We start from the raw sequence: 26,261 nt of genomic DNA on the forward strand, positions 1-26,261 counted from the left end.
TCTTTGTTCCACCTAGATATGTCCTTCTGGTTGGCCTATGGTCAAAAGGATTGATAATAGAGTATGGGTTATTTTTTTATGGGTCATTCTTGAAAGTTCAACTCACTTCAGTTTATAGACCATTGGTAGGAACTAGTCCATATTTCCCCAACCTCAATGCAAGAGAGAAGAGCTTGCAATGAAGCTTCTGGGTGAGAAACTGCTCTGCTGTGGAAGACAGAACACAAATTTTGCTGAGCAACAGCTAAACCTTAATAAGTCTCTGACAAGTGGTGGGGTAGGAGGACTTTACTCCTCTGGCAACTGGAAGTGTGTCCCTATTTGGTGTCAACTCCCCATAAAATTGGAATTATATGATCTTCCATTTTCTAAATATGTAGCTGAGGTTTAATCCTCCTTGGAATATATTAGGTAATACATCAGATATGGACAGAGAAGAAAATCAAGATAAGGAGAGTCTACAGAAATAAATTATTTTCTGTGTCTCAATCATGCAATTAAAAAAAATCTCAATATCAACATGTGGTAGTTTGAAACAATTTTTAATTGGAATTATTTTAGGAGAATATGTTTTAAAATCTACTTCATAAGTACCATATTTCATTCATTATTATAATGATGTCTTATATTCTATAATACATTCTGTTATTGCAGATGTTTTCTATTATAGTAATCCTGTGAGATAGGGTAGATAAGGATCTGATCCCTGCATTAAAGAGAAGGAAAATCAAGACCAAGTAGTAAGTGGTGGGACTGGGAAAGGAGCCCAGCATTTCTGACTCCAGGCTCCATACTTTCCATTTCTGAAACTCTCCAAAAATTAAATTTTACTTTTTTAGGGGTTTGTGGGAATAGGGGAGCGTAAGGGACTGGGGAGAAAATACATCAAATTAGATCACCTTCGCTGCCTTGTGAGAATATTTGCTTCTTATATCTTCCAAGAATGTTTTAGACAGCTGCACATATTTCTTGAGGAATATCTTTTATCACAGGAATAGGTTTATAAGGAAACAGACTCTAAAATTTGGTCTGGAGGCTTGTATGTGAAATATTGGCTGTTGAGAATCTTTGATTTCCATTTATTACTTTGTATTTGTATATAAACACAGTATGAAATCATATAGTGAGCATTCTGTCTTTTGATGTATTTTTTTCTCCATTGTACTTAACAAAAAATCCAATATTTTTTAAGGGATTGAAATAGAATCATTAGCAGTATAGCCGTGTGACACATTTAACATGAAAGCATTTCAGGATGAAATTTGGAGGTTTATAACGTGGCTGTTAATGTGATGACTTTTAAAGTCTTGATTCTTGCTTGTGGTCATGTGGTTATCTCATTATTTGAGCAGTTTTCCTTTGCAGTATGACAACACAGTAGCAGCCACTGTTGCCTGACAGTCTTGCAGTTATGTGGATCTAGCCCCTACCCGTGGTGATTTGCAGGTATAACTTGTCACTAGAGAGAAACCACTTGCAAGAAGTCACTATGTTGCGTAGGATTGGAATAAAAATCAGATCCATCAGGGAGCCCTTAGCAAATAGCAAATTAGATGGCAAATCTCACCATGTGTGATACATGAATATAAATATATTATTTTTTATAATTTATTAAATATTTAAAATGTCTAGTATTAATGAAATAGGATGTCTTCAAAAGGGGATCAAAATCTTCTAAATAATCTTAGCTTTGCTTAGATCTCATGTAACAAGAAGGAAAGAAAAAAGTCAAGAAAATGCATCTTTTAATTTTTTTTCCTAGAAGTTTCACCACTGCTGCCTATTAACAACTGGTAGTTAGGTGCATTAGTACCCATGGGGTGCTTTGTTTTTATTTCGGCTTACATTTCGCTATGGTTTTTAGCACAGCAGGTAGTATGTTCTCTCTTAGTTCCCAACTCCCGCGTTTTTATCCTAAGTGAATGTAAACTGACCATTGATCACCTCTAAATAGATAGATGGAGGGTTGGATAGATATATAGATAGATAAATAGATAGATAAAAATCTCTATCTTGAGGCAACTTTGAGATAGAGCTCTTCCTTTATTAACAATTTAAAGGATTTAAAGCATAGGAATGGATGATGTGCAAAAAGCATTTGCACTCAGTATGTTATGGGCTTGCTGTGCTTTTCTTGGTAGCAAGAGAAGCTTGGGAGGGAAGGGAAATATTATATAAGCAGGAGTCTTTTGTTACTTTTCACTTATATTGAAAATACATTCATTTATGTCCAAAGACCGTTTCAAGTGTTAAAATCCAATCTCTTATTTTGTGAATAGCATTCCTCCATGCCAGTGGTTCTTAAATACAAGCACATATCAGAATCATCCTGAGGGCTTATTGAAACTCAGTTTGCTGGCCCCACCCTCCTAGTCTCAGTCAGTATTATCTGGCTGAGCCAGATTTTAGATAATCTATATCAATAACAACTACATAGGTGACTGATAGCTTTGGTCCAGGGACCACATTTTGAGAACCACTGGTCTACGTTAAATGTTTTTATCAGTTTTTCACTGTTAAATGTTGCAACCTGTTGGAAATACTCAGGTCAGAAGCCTGGAAATTTTGAACTGTCAAGATTTTAAAACATTTATTCTCTTCTAACTTTTTGTTTGGTTAACATTTTCTTACACATATTCTCTGGCATACCATACAGTCATTGGAGGATAGTTCACTGATTTTACCTTCTACTTATTTATTTGCATATTTGTATCAACTTAGACAAAAAAGGATAAAAGAACCTCAAGTATTTGCCACTTTATTTTCCTAAGAGTGGTGAGAACTGCAAGTTTCCTAAACTGTTTTTTTTTTTTTTTGTAAAAATATTCTTTGGCACTGTTCAGCATGCAGAATTTAGTGCACATCATCATCACCTGCATTACTAGGCGTTTGCAGGCCATCAGGGTGGATTCTCCTATGGTTCTCTGTAAGGGCCAGATATTGTAGCATTCAAATAAAGGAAACTTTTCCTCATATTTTGAGATGGGTGTCAGATGTAATGGGAGTAATTGTAGGAGTTTGGAGGTAAGGAAGGCTCATAAATGAAATATTTCCTTTTGTATGGGTTAAGAGCGCAAATGTTGAGCCAGAAAATTTGGCTTGTATGCATCGCTTAATACTGTAAACTTGGGAAAATACATTAGCTCCTTGTTTCAGGATCATCTTTAAAATAGAATAGTGATACCTTCTTCTTAGGCAACTTTGAGGATTCAGTGAGTTAGCCCAAATAAAATGTTTTAAAACAGTGCTTTACTCTAACCACTATTATTAGTAGACACTACATCTTGGAGAAGGAATGTTAGTAGCTCTTTTTTTGTCATGCTGCTGGTAGCAGTGGAAATGCAATAGGATTTAAGTGAAATAAAATATAAATTACTACCACAATTATGTGGTCAAATTATAATATCCAAGTCCTTTTTCAAAAATTTACAAAATGTCATGTTCTTTGTAGGAGGAAAGATCATTAATCAGACCCCATGCACGTAAGACAAGGGTAGAAGGCTCTTCATTATGTATTCGATTTCTGCCAGATGGTTTGATCGATTGTCCACACTGACCATGAAATTGCCCAGGATGATTGTAATCCTTTAGGTTAGAGGAGAAAATGCTGACTAAGGTGCCAGAGTATTCAGTATGTTTGAAATAGCACGGAGGATTAGAGAGCAGCACATACACTCCCAAGGAATGCTGAGGAGTCTTCACAAGATCCTAGAGGGAAATGAGTGCCACTGGGTGAGCAGGATGGAGGAAAGTCAAGAGAGTCACCATTGCAGAGAACACCCAGGAAGCTCTCAAAATTGGCCAGCCTGTCCCCTGCTCCTTCCCTAAGGACAGACTATGGAACTGATCCTCTTCTGTGCTGCCCACAGTGTCAAGCACGGCTCTTCTCAGTATGTGCTGTCTGGCTTGACTTGATTATGGATTACAGCGTTTGTGTCTGGCCTCAGTTATTTTCTCTATAAAGGAATCACATGAAAAAAATTCAGCACATACTATAGTTAGCCCAGTAAAACCTATTTCTTCTTTTCCTATCAGTTTACAATCGTTTCTATTTCTGTTAATCTAAAAATTTCCTGTCTCCATTATGAAAATAGAGAGATGGTCCTAGATTCCAAGCTGATGAACTGTGGCTACAAATTTGAAAATATAAATGCAGTCGTCACTAAAACTATCAACATAACATCGCTTCCAGTAAAGTTTGAACCTCGAATTAAAGGATGTATTTGATGTCTGCATACCAAGAAGTGTCACAGGGATGAGTGGAGTTGGGTGCATGAGTTCAGGACGTTGATGTTGATGGTCTTTGTTTCATCTGGCTTTATGCTCAAAATAAGAATAGTATGCCAAGGTGTGTTTCTCTTCTCAGGAAGTAAATAATTTTCTAAGAACTTAAACAGTTAAATGTAGTAATGATGGAAAGTAATCTTGGTGTATGCCAATGTATTTATTTTTTAAGACTGGCGACCTCTCACATGAATGTATTATTAGTAATATATGTGACATGCTCCAGATTTATAATATATTGATGACAGTGGAATTTTAATCTTTACAAAAAGACAAGCCTTAAAAAATAAGGAAATGTATGTATTTCTTTCAAACCTAAAAATGAAGGCATTTTTAGAGTTCTCTTGTATTAGCCTCTGGAAGCCACCACATTGCACAGCTCTGGATGTGTTATGTGGATGGACTACATGTTAACAACCCCATGAGCTTTAAGCCAGGCTCAAATCATCTCCCTGTATTTAGTCTTTCTTTGCTCTAACACAGTTATCTATTTAACTCAAGCCAGACCATTGGATTTCTCCGTCTTAAACCAAGTGTGTCTTACTCTTAGGTGCCCCCAATTCTGTTTCCTTATCATGCCTCTTCTGTATCCCCACACCTTTGGTTTAAGGCTTCATCATTTCTTATCCACATTCTCAATAGTTTAATTTTAAAAGAATAATTTTAGTTGATACCAGGCAATAACCATTAAAGTGTCAAAAGTCTTCCAGCTAACTGAGCGAGTGGTTGTCTGCTCTTTTACCTGCATCTCTTCTCCAATAAAAGAAACTGATTTCTACTCATTTAAGAGTTTCCAATGACATTATGTCCACATTTCCAAGTAATATGCTATAATGTACTAGTTTATTAAAATAGAGGCCATCTATTAACTTTTTAAGATGTTTCATGTAGTTCAATCCGTTCTACTCTACCCCTGCCTCATCCTCAGTGTATTTTAATTTTCAGTTAAATACATATTAATTGTGGTCATTATTTTCATATAAATATTATTTATTGTCAGATCAAGTACTGTCATGTGATTACAGTCCCTTTCTTGAGCAAAGTTTGTTGTTTCTTTGCCTAGAACAAATAATCATTGCCTCAATTTTTATTGGGACAGTTTATTTTGACTGTATTTTTCCAGTTTCCAATAACTCTGTAAAATACATAACAGTAAGATTTCCTTCATTATTTAAAATGTCAGATTATGTATAAGTTCTAGTATTTCCTTCTTATAAACAACCTACCGTCATTTCTCTTTGTTCAATATGAAGAAAGTGTTCTTTGTCTGCCACTTAAGAGGTAGACTATCCTTCTGCTGGTTATTGGCCTAGAAACATATTTGCCTTCCTCTTATATTTGAGCAATTGTTTGTTTGAGTCCATTATTTTTACATCTTATAGCTTCCTAATAAGGGGTATATGGGAAGTAAATATTTCATCTATGATATTTTTGTATGAAATATCCTTATTTTACTATCTTATTATTTGATAGCTCCTTAGGCATAGAAGTTAAGATTGAAAGTCACTCTCTTCCAGAATTTCGTAGGAGTTTCTCTATGTCTTGAAATTCCAATGGAGCTGTAGAGATTTTTTGATGTCATTGCAATTTCTAGTCCTTTGAAGGTAACTTTGATTTGCTTCTTTGTGCCCCCACCTCTGGAAGCTTTTAGGATAGTTTTTTTGCCTCCAATTTTCATTATTGATTTTTATCTTCTTGACTATACTGACCATTTTGGTAATTTTCTCCAATACTTCAGATTTTAAAAATTCATATTTCTCTGATATTTGACTTACTAGATCCATTCCCTAATATGCCTACCTATTTTGTCTTATTATCCAACTAAAGCATTTTGGTCTACTTTCTTGTAAATGTTCTTGGTTTAATCTCCCAAGCTTTTAATTTTAAAGTTAGCTGTTATATTTTTACTGTGCAAAACTTCTTATTCTGTAGATCTTCAAATATATCTGTATATATGTATGCATTTTTATATATGTGTGTGGAGGTGTACATATGCATTTTTCTTCTGATGGATATAATATCTCCTTTCTAGTTTAGGTTGTTAATTATAATTTCCATGAAATTCTCTTCTCTTCTGCTCCTGCCTTTTTCTCTGTTTTATTCTGACATATTTTAGTCTGTGCATTTTGCTATCTGTATTTTATGTCAGAGAATTTCCTCAAATGTCTGGTAATCTGGAACTCTCTGTGCATCAAGTATGAGACAATAAGAAACCATTTGGAAGTTGTTTGTATGTTGATTGTGGGTGTGTGATGGGGTGCACACAATTCTTAGGGTCTTCTGTGATTCCTTATAGACCCTTCATTGTCCTATTGGTCAATTTACTGGGTGGCCAAGAAGATCAATATCTGTTGATATTGGAAATGATTATTGTTGTCAAAGAACTATTTTCTAATCTTCTAATCAGAATGATAGTGGTGGGGGGTATAACATTCTGTATTACTCAAGGAGAAAGTGCCTAAAGAGTAAGTCAGTTGCTAGAGTGTCAACATTAGTATATATAATTTTATTTAATCCTTCTAATTTAATTCCCAGGCTATCATACTTCTGGATGCTGCCTGGTAACTCAATTTTGGATTTCCCCTAGAATCTTGATGGGATGAGGGGAGGCAGGTAATCACATAAATCTTGAATCCGACTCATACCGTCTTCCTATTGATCTGATGTGCACACTTCCTGAACTGCTCCAGGCTCTGTGGGTAAACATGTTTACATTCCTTGACAGCTCTCTCTGCAAGCTCCTGTGGGCGTCATCTTCCTGTGCTTCTCTGTGCCCAGTGTGCATGATTCTTTCATCAGTTTTCCATGTCTGTATATTATGGTCATGAAAGATAGAGTTTGAGCTTTGGCTTTTGTTTTTGGTGTCCTAAGGACAATTTTATAAACAATACAGGGCAGAAAAATATTTATTTCACCATCTAGAACAAGGAAGCCTTGTCAAGTCATCTCCCTGCATTCAGTCTTTCTTTGCTCTAAACTATCCTTCATAACTACATCTGACTTAGAGTTTAGAAACACCAGTTAGCAAGGCTGTTATTTGTTGTTGTTCTTCTTAGACATACATAACAGTAGAGTGTATTTTGACATATATACATGGAGTGTAACTTACTCTAATTAGGATCCCATTCTATGATTGTACATGATGGGAAGTTACACTGGTTATGTATTCACATATAAGGATAAGAAAGTTATGTCCGATTCATTCTACTGTCTTTTTTATTCCCATTCCCCTTCCTTCCCTTTGTTCCCCTTTCTCTAATCCAATTAACTTCTGTTCTTCCCCTCCCTTGTTGTGAATTAGTATCTGTGTATCAGAGAGAACATTCATTCTTTGGTTTTTTGAGATTGGCTTATTTCACTTAGTATGATATTCTCCATTTCTACCCATTTACTGGAAAATGCCATAATTCATTCTTTTTTATGGCTCAGTAATATTCCATTGTGTGTATGTATGTGTGTATATATATATATATATATACATATATATATATATATATATATATATATCACATTTTATTTTTTTTATTGGTTGTTCAAAACATTACAAAGCTCTTGACATATCATATTTCATACATTTGATTCAAGTGGGTTATGAACTCCCATTTTTACCCTGTATACAGATTGCAGAATCACATCGGTTACACATCCACGTTTTTACATACTGCCATACTAGTGTCTGTTGTATTCTGCTGCCTTTCCTATCCTCTACTATCTTTATCCATTTATGTGTGGTAGGGCACCTAGGTTGTTATTTTTATCTCTCCTACATAAAAATAAACTTTTACGTAAAGTCTTAATACAGGCTTCTTAATTTTATATGTGATTCCTCTTTACCTAATCTATATCTGATTCCTGTTGTCTTCTTTCTAGACATCCTCTGGCAAAATAGAACTATTCTTTTTTTAAAAATATTTATTTATTTTTTAGTTGTAGTTGGACACAATACCTTTATTTATTTATTTTTATGTGGTGCTGAGGATCAAACCCAGGGCCTCACACATGCTACGCAAGCGCTCTACCACTGAGCCACAACCCCAGCCCCTAACTATTCTCTGAATTCATATATTCAGAGATATGATAGAGCTATATTCCATACCTCTACTCCTTTATAGGTTCCATCATCCTTGTATCTCATGCAGAATGCTTTCCTTGTTCAAGCATGCCTTATTTATTTATTTATTTATTCATTCATTCATTCATTCATTTTGTAGCATTTCTCAATCTTCAGTTGTTATATATCTTTCATAGTTGTCTTTTTCTTTCTTTGCCATTTTGCAAAAACCAATTCTCTCTTAAAATGGAATGAATTAGTCTCATAAGGAATCTTTTTTCTGAAGTTAAGTGAGAACTATTATGTGATTTTTTTTTTAGTAGGAATTACATGATCAGATTTGCATTTTAAAGCAATCACTAGCTATAGCTTATAGGAATGTTTAATGCTCAGCCTGCCTGAACTCAGAGATCGTTTCTAGGACTGTTAGAGCAATTTGAGTGAGAGATGATGAGAAGTTCAACTAGGGCAATTACAGCAGTAATGGAGCACAAGAAGCAGACAGAATTAACTGAACTGGGTCAGAACAAAGGTGATAATAAGGAAAAATGTAAAAGAAAATTATTAGACATCATTTCATATTCATTCAAGAATTTACCTACCTTCATATTCCATCTACTGAATTTTCCATGATTGTTGATGCATTAGAATTCACTTTGAAGCAACTCTCAAACAAATTTTTTTTTAAAAAAACTTCATGAAAAAGATCAGCATTAACTTTGGTATGAAAATTAAGAAATAAACTAGCCATGTTGAACTATTTATTTGGTGAATATATTACTTATATTGTGACAACATCAATGTTATCAAAAGTTTTAATGAAATTAGTAAATAGTTGTAACACATGACACTCATTGAGAGATCTCTAGAAGCCATTTTTAGTTCTTATAGTGAAATACCTGGAATTTGGTACTTATTGTAAAAAGTACTACATTTAGCTCCACTTTGGTGGCTGTAAGTCCAAACTACATGGGGCCCGCTCTGGTGAGGGCCCTCCCACCTGTGTCACCTCACGGCAGATGGCTTCAGAACCCTGGGAATACATGCAAGAGGAAAAGGTTACCTTGCCAAAGAGGAAGGCAGAGAGACTAGGGAGTGGCCAGGCTCCTTCTTTTATATCAACCCTCACAAGAACTAACTCAGGTTAATACCTCCCCACACATCCCATGATTGGAAGGCCTCCAGAAGGCCTTGCTTCTTAGAGGACCCCACTTCCCCATGACTATACTAAGGAACAAGGCTCCGGCACCTGAACCCTTGGGCCACAAGCCACACCCAAATCATAGCAGTCTACAAGAGTCACAGGAATGGACTCCGTGAATCTCTTGGTTCTCTCAGCCCTGTAATAACAACTGGAAATGAAGCCTGTGATCAACTTATCAAACAGTGAAGAACAGTATGTATCATGTCTTCATCCTACACTGACTTTTCCAACCTTCTTTATCAGATAGTGCCTACAATTATTTTATTTTAGAGTCATAAAACTCAGGTACCCCAAAATACAGTTTTTAAGATTGTTCACCCCTCAAGCCACATTTTTTGCACAATAGGAAAAAGTTAAGTTTATTTTTCCTTATGCAAAATAACTCAGTCACTTCTGGTTTAAAACTCAGTCTTTGAGGAAAAGGCTCACTCAGTTCTGGATTCTTCCCTTTCACTTGTGCAGCTTTTCTGCCTGAGCTGATAGATAAGGATCAACCAGTAGGATTAACTTCAGTCATCAGAAACTCTCCCCACATCTTCTAGCCATGTCTACTTCCTGTGTCAGGTGCATTCACCCTACCTGTTCTGAGTTCAAATGCTGTAGGATCTCTACTTTCTCTCAAACAATTTTAGATTATTTCAGAGGATTAGAAAAAAAAAATGGATGCTTTCCTAGACGGTTGTGGGAGATGTGCTTTGTGATTCTCTGTTCATGTCCAAAAGCTATTATCAAATGCAACCCAGAGAAGAGGTATGTTATGCCTTTTCTTGGGACCTGTGTTTTGTTTTTTTTAAAATTCTCTTCCCAGTATTTATTTTCCTCTCTGTGGGAAAAATACCTGTGTAACTGGTCACTCTGCCTTAAGTTGCCATTTATGGTTTCCCTGTGTGTGCTTGGACCTTTGCTGCTTTCTGAGATGTAGAAGTCCCCATTATTGTCATTGAAATTATGAGTTCACTCCTACCTATTAGGATGACTGTTGTGAAAAAGATAGAAGATAACAAGTGTTAGTGCTGATGTAGAGAAAAGGGAACACTTGTACACTGTTGGTAGAAATGTACATTAGTACAGCCATTATTGAAAACATTGTGGAGGTTCCTCAAAAAAATTAAAAATAAAGTTATTTTATGATTTTACCTCTGGGTAGTTACCCAAAAGATTTGAAATAAGCATTATGCAGCACTATTAATAATGGCCCAGTTATGACATTAGATGATGATTGGATAAAAAAACACATAGGGTACATATACATTAGAAAATACCATTCATCCTTAAAAAGGAAGGAAATTAGGTCATTTACAACCATTGGGATGGAATTGGAGAACATTGTGTTAAGTGAAATTAGCCAGGCAAAGAAATACAAACATTGTGTGTTCTCACGTATAGATGGAATTCAAAACAGTAAACTCACAGAAATAGAGAACAGAGTGGTAGTTACCAGAGGCAGGAGATAGGGAAACTTGGGAGATGATGGTCAAAGACTATAAAACTTCAGTTAGAAAGAAAAAATAAGTCCAGTATAATGATGCACACCTGTAATCCGAGGAATTTGGGAGGTCAAGGCAGGAGGATTGCAAGTTTGAGGCCAGCCTCAGCAACTTAACAATACCCTATTTCAAAATAAAAATAGAACACAACAAAACTAAAAACGAGGGTCGGGAATGTATTTTAGTGGTAGAGCACCACTGGGTTCAATCCTTAGTACCAAAAACAGAACAAAAAAAAGAAGAAAAATCTTTTTTTTTTTTTTTTAGCATTTATTGTATAGCATTGTTAATACAATTAATAGTGTATAGTATGTTGGAAAATAGCTAAGAATGTTTCAAAGTTTTCTTACCACAAAAATGATAAGTATTTGAGGTGATGTGTAAATTAACTTTAATTATGCCCCATTGTATTTATAGATCATAACATTGCTTAGTACCCTGTAAATATATAACTGTGATTTTCTAGTTTACAGTAAAATTAAATTTAAAAAGAGAAACGTTTTTCCCCCCATGTGACTTCTGTCTGCTGTCAGTTAGAAGACCCTGTATGGCTTTGCAAAGGCAATAGATTGAATGCCACAGGGAGAACTACTCTCAGGAATGTGATGCTACTGCTGGAATTTTTGGTAAAAGAAATATATAAAATAATGCAGGGTTAAAGCCAGCTCAGCTTGTGTTTAAAAATCTTCTGATTAGACTTATATATTTTCAAGTCAGGTTACAAATTAGTGTCTTTCTAGTCAAATAAATTCTCAAGCGAATAGCTTATGCTTCCTGTATTACTTCTCTCCATGTCATTGATTATTTACCACTTATTAAAATTAAATCATTGTATCTCAGTGTAGCTATAATTTGCATTTCTCTAACTGGTGAAGATGTTGAACATTTGTTCATATATTTGTTGACCATTCATATTTCTTCTTCCTGAAATATCTGTTAATTCCTTTGCCCATTTATTGATTGTTTAGTTTTATGGTGTCAAGTTTTTTGAGGTCTTTCTAAATCCTAGAGATTAATGCTCTATCTGATGTGCAGGTGGCAAAGATTTTCTCCCATTCTGTAGGCTCTCTCTTCACATTCTTGATTGTTTCCTTTGCTGTGAAGCGCTTTTGAGGTTGATATCATCCCATTCATTGGTTTTTGATTTTAATTCTTGCACTTCAGGAATCTTGTGGAGGATGTTATTGTACATATATTTCAAATTAAAGCAATGGACTAGTAATAATATTTTAGCATTTAACTAATGTATATCAAGTTAAAGGCCCGATTCCTAAGTTTGAATTCATTCAATCCTCACAATAATCCCACTTGGAGATAAGAATATTATTGCCATTTAATAGATGAGGAAACTGACATTGAATGAAAACAGATGTTTAGTCAGTATCCACTGGGGTATTAAATGGCACTGACATTTAGTGATAATGAATGTTCCCCCAATGAATGCACGCCATTGTGTAATAGGCCCTAAAATTCATATTGAATAATATAACATGTAAAATATGCTGTAGTACCTTTGATTTTTATTATTTTGTTATTTTTAAATAGTATAAATGAATTATCATATGCACAATTGTACTAAAATTTCTAAGTAGCCCTTTAGTAAATGTAATTTCATTAATTCTCTTAATTTTTCTGATATATACTATTATTGAGATGAAATTCATGTTTATCACATTATATTTAATCAAAATATTTGAAGAAAATTGGTTTTAGATATTTGAAGCTTTGACCAAAACACAGATAAATAAAATCCCCAATGACCTACTTGCAGAATTTATGGAACATTGAGTGGTGATTAATTTAATATTATTTCCAATGATACCCATTCTTTATTTAAAATTCATAATTATTTCATAGCATAATTTTACAAACTATATGATCACACTCCTTATAATTCATTCAACTGAAGGTAAGAGGTTAAATACTCGTGATTTGTGTGTGTGTGTGTGTGTGTGTGTGTGTTAATTAACCAAGGACAGCTTTTTAGTTCAAACCCCCAAACAGAATATAATTTCACTATTTGTATTCATGTGAACAACAGATTCTAAATAAAGTTGACAAGGTTGTTTATACTCTTTTTACCAGAGCCCTACAGAAATTTTACTAATGAATTTTAAATACATTAATATCAGGTTTCCTATTAAATACATTAATATATCACTTTGTCCACTCTTTTATGTATCTCACACACATAAAATCTAAGAAGAAAGCAAAATATAAATATGTGTGTATGTATGTATGTAATATTTTAAAAGAACATGTTTATGGGTTGCTTTGTAATCATTTCATATTTTACTTATAGATTATAACATCCCTTTGAATGACACTAGTTTCCCTTTTCTCTGATTTCATTGAACAATGGCAATTTTCTTTTACTTCTAGAAGATACATGTGTTTATTAAAAGTAAATAAATAAATTTTAAAAGTGTATGAGACTTTTTAAGTAGCAATTTTCTTTCAATTAATTTACTTAGTCATTGATTTCTCTCATTGCAACCAAAGTTAGAATTATAGTCTATTAAGAGATACTGGACAAGTTAATGCCCTTAAGCTTGGGACTGGAAGAAATCCTGGAAGAAGTAAAAAGTGATTTTTGCATTAAATCAGAAGCTTCCCCGATAAGATCTTCAAGCCAACTAGCTGGCTTCCATCTGTTTTCAACCTGTTTTGGGAGATATTTGGATAAAGGCTAAGGAACCATTGACATACCCTTAGAGAATGAAAGTATTCTTGTTTTTATTATTAATGAATTCCATTCTGTGTTATTTAAATAAGTATTTTTTCCCATAATTGAATGGCTTCATTAAACAAAATCCATGCAACATAGAGGTGGTGTCTCAATAGAGACGTTCCAGGACTGGACGAGAACATGGCCACCTCAGACTTACATAGGTTCTCCTGAGTTCAGATGGCCCGACAGATCTGTGCCCCCTGTGAACTGGAAGAGAAAAGGAGTCAGTCATAAGAGTAGTTCCAGAAGAAAACAAAAACAAACAAAAACCCCCAATTTTGTCAGTCTATTGCCAGTCTTTAATTATTTATACACTGTGAAACAAAAACTTTCACAAGTATCTGTTGGAAAGCTATCAAAGCAAAATACAGCTAAATGCCAAGATGCTGGAAATGATGGCAGTGATTTCTTCTTAGGATTAACCCTGTGACATACGCTTTACAGGCACTGTCTTATGTCGTCCTCACATAATGATGTAATGTATTATTATCATCCTGAAATAGAGATGAGAAATCAAAGGTTATAAAGGCTAAATAGCTTGCCTGAGGTCCCAGCAGTAGTAAATGGTCTGATGGGCTTCAGAGCCAGCTCCATCTGACTCCCCAACTCATTCTGCTCATCCTTTTGCTCCTTTAACATTAAGCCACGGCACTTGTGGCTCCTGCCTATGGAGAAACTGGCACAATTGAAGTGTGATCGAACCCAAAGTTTATAGCAGAAAGGCAAAAAATTCTCTCTCTTTAATGATGTGTAGATGCAAGGAGAACACTCAATATTTGAAGGTCTGAACAATATAAAACCTTACACACACACACACACACACACACACCACTATACAACCATACAAATATAACATATTCTTAATTAAGGAAAATGACCACCAAATAAAGAGTATTTAACTGGAAACCATGAGTTTATGTTCTAATTTAGGAGACAATCATACAAGGAATTTTCTTTACACTTTAATGTATTCAATTTAGAGATCATGGATATGCCTATATATTATCATGTAAATGGGTGCATCCAGTTACTCACATCGTTCTGGAAACTTGGCCATTCGTAGATATGCATTAGAAGCCACTCTGTTTTCTAAAGCAAATGCTTTTTTTCTTTTCTGTTGTAATTTTAGGATGTTTTTACCTAGGATCCGTTTTTTTAAAATTTCACAATCCCAATTCAAGGTTTTGGTCTTGTAAAAATGCTAGCATATGAATAAGCAATACACACACGTGTATATATATTCACACATATGTATATATGCATACAAATATATATATGATAGATTGGATAGATACAGATATGTATGGCTGTCTCTTACAACTTATATGTAATAAAGGCATATTTAAACAAATTAGATGTTTTTCAACAGGAGATTGTTTAATGTATCATGTAATATCAAAAATAGTGAAGTCAATATATGTGAATGGGTTTTAGAAGAACCATTAAAATATTATTACATAAAAAATTGAAATTGCAAGATGATACTATATGTACAGTTTGAGTCATATCTAGTTAAAAATTCCATTGTGTGTGGGGGAAGGGGGTGATCTGGGTGTATGTTTACATACTGTGCTATAGGATGGTAAGTTATGGTGTAGACATACCAATTCTAGAACTCTTTATGCCAAATTATTCACAAGTGGACAGGGGCTTCAAGTTGTAGGAAAACTTTCACTTTTAAGTTCTATACATCTGAGTTATTTATTTCTTGCAAAATTATCTATTATAAATTAAAAAAAAATAATAGTTTGCATAATTTGCTTGGCACTCCTTGTTCATGAATATGACAACTCATCTTTTCAGTACAAAATTTGTCTTAGCTTTAGGCATAAAGTCACAGAGTTTATGGTCTGTCTTACATTCTTTTGCCCCTCTGCCTTTCCATATTTTATACTCTCTGTGGAGAATCTCTTACCTTCACTTCTCATGGTCGGGTTCCATTATGTTCCCAGATCTAATTCCAGTACTTCTATTATTTTCCCTCCTCCATTATCATTTCAGATTTTTCATTTTTGTTACATCACATTCTGGTCTGCCTTATACTAAACTAAAATATCCATATGAGCCATGCATGAAATTATCTTCATGCTTATTTCTTTCTTCTATGGTTATGTTATCATTATATTGCATTAATAGATAAAAATTAGTAACAATTATTTTTGTGAAATGTTTGAACAGTTTCAGCTTTTCCTTATATTCTGATCTGTTGCTGAAGAGTCACCTCCAATCTATGTCAAATTGCCAGCCTTGTGGCTTGCAATCTGCTTCTCAGTTCTATATTGTAATTTATGTATTATAACTACATTGGCTGCCTATGTTCTCTAATATAAACACATTTCAAGAGGCTTAAATGAGAGATGACAGTCCAAACAAAGTATCTTAGACAGGAAGGCATTTGTAATTATTTTATAAAACGATGCCAAAATATTGTCACATACAGTATCTCATATGACAAATTCAATAAAGTCTTAGAGAAAAACACAAAACTTTATAAAGTTCCTGTGTAAATCAGTCCAGGTGGCTTCCTTTTACATTGACAGGCAGGATTATTTTCAAAAGGATAGGAGAAGGAGAGAGAGAGAGAGAGAGAAACCCAAACTGATCTGCTATAGAAGTTTCCTCGGTAGTCATCCAGGAAGGGGAGTTTTGCTCTGTCACAAGTGACTAGTCCCTGATTTTGAAAGCGTGAATCATCCTCCTTTGAAACAAGAGATAAGTGGGGGAAAGAACTGTTTCAAAATTATTTTACAACTATTTCCTTTTGAGCTATGACTTCTTAAATTGGAATGTGATCCAGAATAGCTTCCCTTTGGATCCAACATTTGTCTTAAGAATTTTTATTGTCTCTCTTTTCCCTCTCCCATCTCACTTCTTCTCTCCCTCTGTTCATCAGATTTACACTGACTGGGCCAACCACTACCTAGCAAAATCAGGCCACAAGCGGCTGATCAAGGATTTGCAACAGGACATCGCAGATGGAGTACTGCTAGCAGAAATCATCCAGATCATTGGTAAGACCTGCCCTCTGAGAGGAAGCATGAGAGTCTCTGCTCTCAACCCCTTTGGTAAATTACAGTTTAAGTAGAATGCATAGCAAATTGTTCCATGTGTCTTGGAGATGAATGTGGCTCTCCCCTGATTTAATTAAACATGTTTATGTGAGGATGTTTGAGAAGGACGGTTTGGCCATACTTTTCAATAGCTAGAATTGTATCTTTACATACACGGAATTGTCAGAAATGAATGCTTCATTAAGCCATATGTCTCCCATGTGTGCATTTCTTTAGCGGGAGCAACTCATACACTCTGAGATTCCTTGAAACTGTATCTTGATCCAGCAGGGACAATTGTGAAAGGTTTCATGTCAGCAGTCATTTGGCACAAGTGAAAGAATTAGCAGCAACTTCCTTCTCACTCATTTTTTTTTTTCCCCTTGATTTGTGCATGTGGAATTGGTGGCTGCTAACAAGTGTGTCCTATTGTACTTGGCTTGGGAGATCGAGTAAATTTAGCAGCAACATTTTTGCTTATTTCTTTTTAAATTTCTTTTTTTCTGTTTTACTTCATTGCTTAAGCATGTTGTCCTTTTTTTCTCTCTTTCATTTTATTTTTTGGCTTTAGCAAATGAAAAAGTTGAAGATATCAATGGATGTCCTAGAAGTCAGTCTCAGATGGTAAGAATCATATTTATTCTCAATATATAATGCTTATCATCATTTCCAGAATTAACTACATTTGTAAATGGGTTAGAAATTTCTTGGCATGCCCTCCTGCTTTTTGAAGAAACCATTTGATCACACTCTGTCATATGCATGAGAGTCTCTGGATTTCTATGGATACAGTTTATGCATATGATAACATGAGTACAATTAAGTAACTCGGAATCCTGTATGACATATTTCCAGGTGTTTTTAGATCCTTGGCTTTTGTCATTCTGATGTTCTGGATAATTTAATTATGGTCACTGTTCTTTATGGTTTTAAATTTCAGTTCCAATTTTAAGTGTTCCTGTTTATCTCAACAACTGTTTGTGAGAACAGTATTTGCCATGTGCATTTTAAAAATATATGAACAGTATTTATTTTGTTCATAAAGAAATCCAATGAAGCACATGGGCTGTTTGACACTATCCGAAATATTTCTGAAGCCATTGCTGTTGTAAGTTTGCTGAGCAGTGACTGGTTTTGAAATATGATTCACAGCGTGTTCCAGAAAGCCCTCAAACTGGAGGTCTGTCTCTCCCCCAGCTATCTCTTATTTTCACCACCTTGTAAAGTTACAAGTTTTATAATAAAATCATAGACTGATAAACTGCTGGGATAAAAATCACTTTTATAATTAAATAGCCACAACTTAATTTTATAGGACAACCTAAAACACAAATGCCTTAAGTGAAGTTTTATCATGTAGATATAATCATGAATGATAGCCACACTCCACAAGATGAGGCTTCTTTTTAGTACAGAATAGACACTTAGAATGGACTTAATAAATTCTTAATTGTCAGATACTTGGAAGAATAAAAAAAAAAACACAAACTTGTGAACTTTTAAAATCTGCTGACCTGCATTACTTAATGTCAGAAAACTGAAATCCAAAATAATAAAAGGGATTTATTTTTAAGGAATGAGTAATTAGCTTGTCTCTTTCTCTCAAAGAAGCACTCCAAAGACCTATAAAGATGTCATGAAATATCTCTCGCTGTTATGAAACCATCACTATAAAAGAAAGATTCTCAATAAAATATTTCAGTTTTAAGGAAATTTCCTGATCCAATTACTCTGGTCACAAACATAACTCTGAAAATTAATTGAAGTTTTTTTCTAAAGTTTTACTGAGAGCAAGCTGAGATAGAATATATATTCAGAACCTACTAACTCATATCTATGTTATGTTGGGAAAACATGTAACCTCTTTGAACCTTGACTTTCTCATCTACAAAATAAGCTTTAATTAGAATTAGAGCACATGCATTGATTGACACCTGTTAAAATATTTTTAGGGCTTTATATTGAAAAGCTCTATAGTCCCAGAAAATCATATGTTGTTTTTTAATCCCAACACTCATTGGTTTTGCTTTTAATATTCAAACCAAAAGACGAGTTCCATACTACAAGATATTTAAATCTAGTGACTCTTACCTACTCTGCTGTCATTCCCATTTGATTCTGAATATAGAGAATTCAATAATTGAATAAGTTTGTACTCTATGACAGAAAAAAATCAGACTCAAAAGCTGGTGATTATAGATATAGTACTTAGATATTTGTCTGAAGCATCTATAGCTAGAGATTCAACAAATATGTGAAAGTATTTTCATTAGTATAAGACTTTGTGAAATTTTTATATTTTTTTACTCCTTGTTAGCTCTAACATACCATGTAATTTCTAGGATGCATCCTATCTTAATAGTCAAGCTTAAAAAAAAATAGAAAAAGAAATACCAAAGTCTGAGAAATTGCAAATGCTATGAAAAAAAGCGTTTTTTTTTCCCCAGACAAAAATTATTAGTCAGAATCACATTAAATTTTGAATAAGAATGACTCGAATCTTCCTTTTCTTCTTATGTTTGAATTTTGAATCTGAAATTGGCATAGCCACAGTGTGTTGGTTCAGAATATAAAAGAAACAAATGCAACTTTTTGATTGAAGTATTTTTTTCCTCTGTTCTTCAGAATTTGAAGTGGTAATATGTTATTAATGAATGGAATTGCTCCACTGTGAGGGAGACAAGAAAGTAAAGAGAATTATGGTAGCATGACTAGGCTTATGAATTTCATTTCTACTCCAAACAGGATGTCGACTTTTATTACACAACATCAGGAGGTTCTGCATTAGTAACAATGAGTTCTGTCCTTGTTCATACACCTACTTTTATCATATCTTCTTCTTTTTGTGACATTGATTGCTCTTTGTGTTTAATAACAAAAAGTAAGGTAAAACTAAGTCACTGTATTTGGTAGTCATAGATTGTCTTTAAGTTTCAAACTTGATGATATTTAATGAATCATTTTAATCTTTGATTAATATGTTTTCTTGTGAGGCATGAATGTATATTACATTAACGAATTCTCCTAACAGTTAACTAAATCACACTTAGCTAAAGTTTATCCAGCACCTAAAGTACTAGGTATACGGACACTTGAAAGAATTACATATGAGGATCAGAGGTGCAGTTTAGATAATAACAGTACTACAGTTGCACAGGCAAGAAAAAGACTGAGCAGAGAGTGAACTTAGTGTGTTCCAGATGCAGGCAGATAGATGCCCTGTGGTTTGAGCATAGTCAGAGCTGTTTGAAGGGGAGGATGAAAGCGTGATGATGTTGGGCCCAAATAAGGAGTTTGCATGGTGTTCTAACTTAGTTGAGTAACCTGGAAGATTTTTGAAGCTGGGCTGTGGCATCATTTGATAAAAATATAATTTTTAAATCACCCTATTCTTTCTGGGAATTTTTTGCCAAAGGGATATGGAGGATCATCCACTTGTTTTTAAACAGGGAGTTTTAAAAGGCCCCCGAATGTTGAGGTATAAATGAGTAAGTAATTACTGTTAAGTAAGGTCAGTATTGTCATTGGAGAAAACAGCCTAAAATGTGAAGGGAGAAAGATGATACATTAATATTTTGACATGGAGAGTAAGTAGGAGGTGATTTTAGGCAATTAGACATATGTTTCTAAATGTCAGGGAAAAGCTTTGGTTGAACTCTACTGAGTACATAGTTAATAGTTAAAGCCATGGGCAAGGATAAGACCTTGCAGGAAGTCTGTGTGAAGTCAACAGTGAAAAAAGCTAAGGGTCTTATAATGAGGATAGCAACATTTATGTGGCAGACAGATGTGTAGGAATCAGGAGGGAGAAAGAGCCATAAGAATGTGAGACCATCATTAAGCAAGTGGATCACAGACATGTGTTGTTAATCCTTTGAGTAAATACAACAGTTGCAGCTATGGTACTTGCACTAGCCCTGAGAGGTAGAAAGAAGTGAGATGAGCTAAACACAACAGATGCTGTCAAATCCTACCTAGCCATCTACTTGGTATGCTGGAATGAGAAAGTTAGTATTGGTAATTGTACAGGCACGGGTGATGTGAATGTGAGAATGTGACGATCTTTCTGTAGAGTGATAGTGTGTTAACAAGTGAATAAGAGATGCAGGTATCTATAGAGTTATAAATAATTTTTCTAGGAGTGCCCTGTTGAAGAGAAGGAAAATTATATATAGTTCAAGAGAAAGGCTGTGTTTAGGGTAGTTTTTATAAGGAAGGAAGGAAGCAAGAAGAAAACAGTAAACAGGCAGATTGGGTCCAGGGGAGTGGGGTGATAAGTGATGATGTGAAATCCTAAAGGAAATCATGGAGGAGGAAATTTCAAAGTCCACATAGGAGATCCACTATCAGGAAAGAATGGGAAGACATATTCCTTTGTGATGTGTCATAAGGGAATATGATTAGGTTAAGATGTGGATATTTGAAATAGATTAAACAGAAATTGAAGGAGTTACAATCAATGTGTAATGACTTCAGAATAGATACTACTAATGTGTGCTCTATGTGTTTCTCTAACGGTGTCATTATGATAAAGAAAATTCAACAAGTATATTATTATATATAGTACCTAATATTAAATAAATTTACACATATATACATATATCTTACTCTTTCAAATAACATGATATAAAAGTCACATATTTAAGAAAAATATCAATTTTTACCAACTTATTATTAGTATTATTTTTATTCAATGAATCCCAGTGTCAAAGTCATGGTTATTATTTTTTTCCTAATGATAAACTCCTACAAACTAAGTGCTGTTTTTTTTTTAAAAAAAAATAGAACTTAGTTTGTAGGAGCTTATCAAATGCTATATTTACCCTTATTTGAAGATGAAGCTGCTAATACAGATGACACCTGTTGAGTAATTTCTAGGTGGGTGGTATCAGGATTCAAAATATATGCTGCATGCCATTACTTTGATGCACTTAGATGAGGAAATAAATTAGTAAACTATTAATACCAGGAATGTCTGGAATGGCCTGCAGATTAAAAATAGAGAAAAAAATGCCCAACATTTATTTGAAATGCAGAGGCACAAGTGCAAGATTCTTAGACAAAAATGTTAGACATGTAAGAGAAAGGTTGTTTTGAAAACACGTTTTTATTTATTTTAAAATAGACCATTATATTTATGGATCCATACAAATGCGCAGGGGAATTAGGACATTCGATTGTGTGAAATGGTTGTGTGAAATGGTTGCAAAGACTTAGATTAAACAGCACAACTAAGGATCTAGCAAAGGCACTGACTCACAGCTTGCCCTTCCTTTGTCTTCACCCTAGTAGCCCAAGTGTTTATCAGCCATGACCTTCCACCTTATTTTTGATCATGTCATATATGTTATTGTATGAAATTTGCTGATTGTGAGGATCTTTGGAACAGCCATTCATCATATTCTTTTCATTCCTAGAAGAGAGAAAAGTACAGTCCAGTCTTCCCTCCCTGTCTCATTTTGTTTACCACAGGATTATGGCTTCAGAATAAATACTGTTATAGGTTTTGCAGACATCTTTATTCCATTTCTATAGTTAGGATTATCTGAAAGGTGAAACTCTTCTTGATAGTAAGTGTCCCATACTTTTATCAGTATTTTTTCCTTCAAACTCTTACCAGCCACTGCTTGTAATTCTTGCTCCTTCAAAGGATTATTTTAGGAAAGAAAAGAAGATGAGGTTTTTAACCACACAGGGATGAGATAAAAATTGGAATGCTCTTAGAAGTTTAATAAAATCTTATAAATGGCACACTGAAGGATTCTGGCCTTATGACTCACAGGAATAGAATACTGCCAAGGTTAGTCCAATCACGTGATCCCCTGCCATTTTTTTAAGCAGTTCCATGGCTAGAAAAAGAATACCTCATAAAGATCAGTGTTTTGCTACAAGTGTAATAACTCTAAAGAAATTTTAAATGAAAATTACTACTTTGCAGTTTCCTTAACGATTTCATTATTTTCACAGAGGCTCAAAATTCGGAAGAATGCATAAAACTACTAGTTTTAGAGACCAATAATTTAATTTGTAAGAATATCCCCCTCATGATTTTTAAAACTGTGTCCCTAGAAATTGCTCTGTATAAAGTTCAAATGAAGTAACTGAAATTCTGTGGAGGTCTTGAGGAGCAGTATTCTGTGTTGAAAGGACAATGGTCACTGGAGTTCTAATTATGACTTTGTGACCCAGGACAAGGAATTCAGCAATGCTTATTAGGGCCTCTGCTCATTTCTGCAGTGATGAAACTGGAATGAATACCAAAGCCCATTGACATTCTAATCTGCTATGTTGATTTTTAAAAAAATACCAAAGTTCATGATTTTCTCTTCAATATTTTACCTTACAACATATTAGAGTTTGCCATCTTTACATATTTTAAAACTGCTTTCATTGTAAGTTTAGAAAGTTATTTTGCTAAAAATGTTTTGTTTAATTTACAAAAAAAATATAGCATAGAAATTGTCTTATTGTGTGTGAGAATTATTTGGCTTGCCACTTAGAAATTAAATACTAGTTTAAAACACAGCAGTTCTTTGTTGCATTATCTTTATTTTATAAAATAAATAGTTTAAGTATTCATACAAGAATATGTGTCTATTTGAATTGGTTTCTGTCATTAACAGTTTCAATAGAAATTGGAATTAAATAATTTAATTTGATTTGGATTCGAGATTTTTCATTTCTTTTTTGAGAATTTTAAAATTCTGTTGGGGAAATTTATAAGGTTTTAAGTACATATATGTAACCATTGTAAAATATAATTAAAATTTTTACTACATATTTGAATATTGATCACATTTTTATCTTTTTTCACTTAAAATGCTAAAAAATACTTTCTACTAATAGACACAGAAACATTCCCAGCCACTAGGCTTGCCACAGCCTTAGGTCATCAGAGACTCCAATCTCAGACACTGCTCTCCCATTCTCTGTCAATGCTCTCTCGACATGCATCCACCATGATAATATAATTCAGAATAGTTTCATTAATTTAAAAATCTTATGTGCTCCAGCTATTCATCCTTCCTAGTTACGCTCTCTATGGTTTTGCCCTTTTTAGAGTGATATATATTTAGAGTCATATAGTATGTGGCCTTTTCAGATTCGAATCTTTCACTTAGTAATATGCATTTACTATCCCTCCATGTTTTTTCATAGTTTGAAAGCTCATTTTGTTTTAGTGCTGAATACTAATTCACTGTCTTAATGTACCACAGGTTACATATCTTTTCACCATCTAAAGGACTTCTTAGTTCATTCCAAGTTTTAGTAGTTCTGAAGAAAGTTGATATTCACATCCATGTGCAGATTTTTGTATGAACTTAAGCTTTTAACTTCTTTGTTTAATCTGAAGGAATGCAATTGCTGGATTGAATGTAAATGTTTGTTTAGTGTATTAAGAAACCACAAAACTATCTTTCATATGACTATGCAATTTTACATTTCCATCAGCAGTGAACAAGAGTTCTCTCATTCTACACATTCTGGTCAGCACTGGGTGTTGTAATAGTTCTGGATTTTGGTCTTTCTAATACGTGTACAGTGGTTTTAATTTGAAATTTCCTGATGACACATGATATGGAACATCTTTTCATATGCTTATTCGTCATTAGTATATCTTCTTCAGGGAGGCATTTCTTTGGGTCTTTGGCTCCAGTTTTTAATCACTCTGTTTTCTCTTTGTTGCATTTTCAAAGTTCTTTACATATTTTGGATAGCAGATCTTTTGAAAACATTTTTTTTTCCCCATTCTGTGGCTTATTTCCTAAGCATTGTCTTTTCACAGAGCTTTAGTTTTTTAGGTTAGATGAAGTCTGGCTTATTATTAATTTCTCAGATATGGCTTTCGTGTTGTATCTTAAAAGCCAACATGATTTAGATTTCCCTCATGTGTCCTCTCATAGACATTTTATGTTTTTGTGCTTTATATTTAGACTTATGATCCATTTTAAATGAATATTTTGAGAAAGGTCTGTGTCTATATTTTTAAATGGTATATGGTGGTCTAGTTATTTAGCACCACTTGTTAAAAATGTTATCTTTGCTGCATTGTATTGCCTTTGCTTCTTTGTGAAACATCTGTTGAATATACTTACGGGGGTCTGTTTCTGGCTCTCTTTTCTGATCCATTGGTCTATCTGTCCATTCTTTTGCCGTAGTCACCCTGCCTTGTTTCTGTTGCTTTATAATAAGCCCTAAAGTCAGGTAGTATCAGCCCCCCAGTGTTGTGCATCTTGTTTTGTGTTCCATTCATTCTTCTCTTTTACCTCTGTGTGTAAACTTTGGAATCAATTTGTCAAGTTACACAAAATCACTTGCTAGGATTTTGATAGAGCGTTTTCCTTTAATGTTTTGGTTCCCTCTCCTGCTTCCTTCCCTACCCCCAACCTTGTGATATAAATAAACTTTCTTCTTTAAGACCACACTTGCTTCTTCCACTTGTGTCAGGAATGTAAACTCTGATGAGGTTGGGAGAGGGTGTGGTTATGTGAGAGGAATAATATTTATATTTATAGATGCTATGGTGAAATCATCCACTTGGAAAATTTATTGCTATAGAAATTTAGCCATGTATAAATAAATATTATTTAAATCTAGAAAAGTTGGGTAACTGATTAATAATAAAGCAGTAAGTTTCTTGTTTTCTGCAACAAACTGAAAAACAGGATCTTAATAAAAACCTGCAGAGCATATTTTCAGGTCAAAGAATACTGATACAATTTTTATAACATTACACTTATAATACTTTATACTTGCAATTTCAGCTAATGATAAAGTTTTGATGTTATCTATAATTGACAACTAATATTAATATTTAACATTCATTATTCTTTAACAAGTTAGTTAAAACCCATAGTATGATTTTGAGAAAAAATAAATTTTATCTGATGAAATCCTTATGAATTTTTCATATCTGCACCCTCCCCCACATACTTCTGTTATAATGTATATGTGTTCACAAAGTGCTTTTTTCATACTAGTAATGTTATATATTATTAAATAAACTCTAAGCCCTTATCCATTTCCAGTATGGATGTTAACACATGGAGATATCTATATGTATACACACATAGATACACACGAACATATATATCTAGTATGGAACTAAGCTCTTTAATCTTCACTGAGTGTTTCAAGGTTGTGAACTGAAGATTTTCCATATCACAGTTGAGGAAGCTGAGGCTTTGGGATAGCAAACATCTCTCAGTTTCTTACAATGTGTGCATTACAGTACCAGGATGCAAAACTGATTTCTTTGACTTCAAAACTTTTTTTTTTTTTTAAAGAAAGAGTGAGAGAGAGGAGAGAGAGGGAGAGAGAATTTCAACATTTATTTTTTAGTATTTGGCGGACACAACATCTTTGTCTGTATGTGGTGCTGAGGATCGAACCCAGGCCGCACGCATGCCAGGCGAGCGCGCTACTGCTTGAGCCACATCTCCAGCCCCAGACT

General features: G+C 34.1%; 1 protein-coding gene across 3 annotated transcripts in view; it reads left to right on the top strand.

Annotated features, from left to right (window-relative positions):
- Positions 1-26,261, top strand: part of Nav3 (neuron navigator 3) — a 339,367-nt gene that overhangs the window by 84,485 nt on the left and 228,621 nt on the right. For all 3 annotated transcript variants that reach the window (XM_076853137.1, XM_076853139.1, XM_076853138.1), the window contains exons 2-3: positions 16,651-16,768; positions 17,379-17,431. In XM_076853137.1, the coding sequence (XP_076709252.1) occupies positions 16,651-16,768; positions 17,379-17,431 (171 nt within the window). The remainder of the gene's footprint in view (positions 1-16,650; positions 16,769-17,378; positions 17,432-26,261) is intronic.

This window comes from Callospermophilus lateralis, chromosome 4, assembly GCF_048772815.1.
Source record: "Callospermophilus lateralis isolate mCalLat2 chromosome 4, mCalLat2.hap1, whole genome shotgun sequence".
NCBI classification, from domain to species: Eukaryota; Metazoa; Chordata; class Mammalia; order Rodentia; family Sciuridae; genus Callospermophilus; species Callospermophilus lateralis.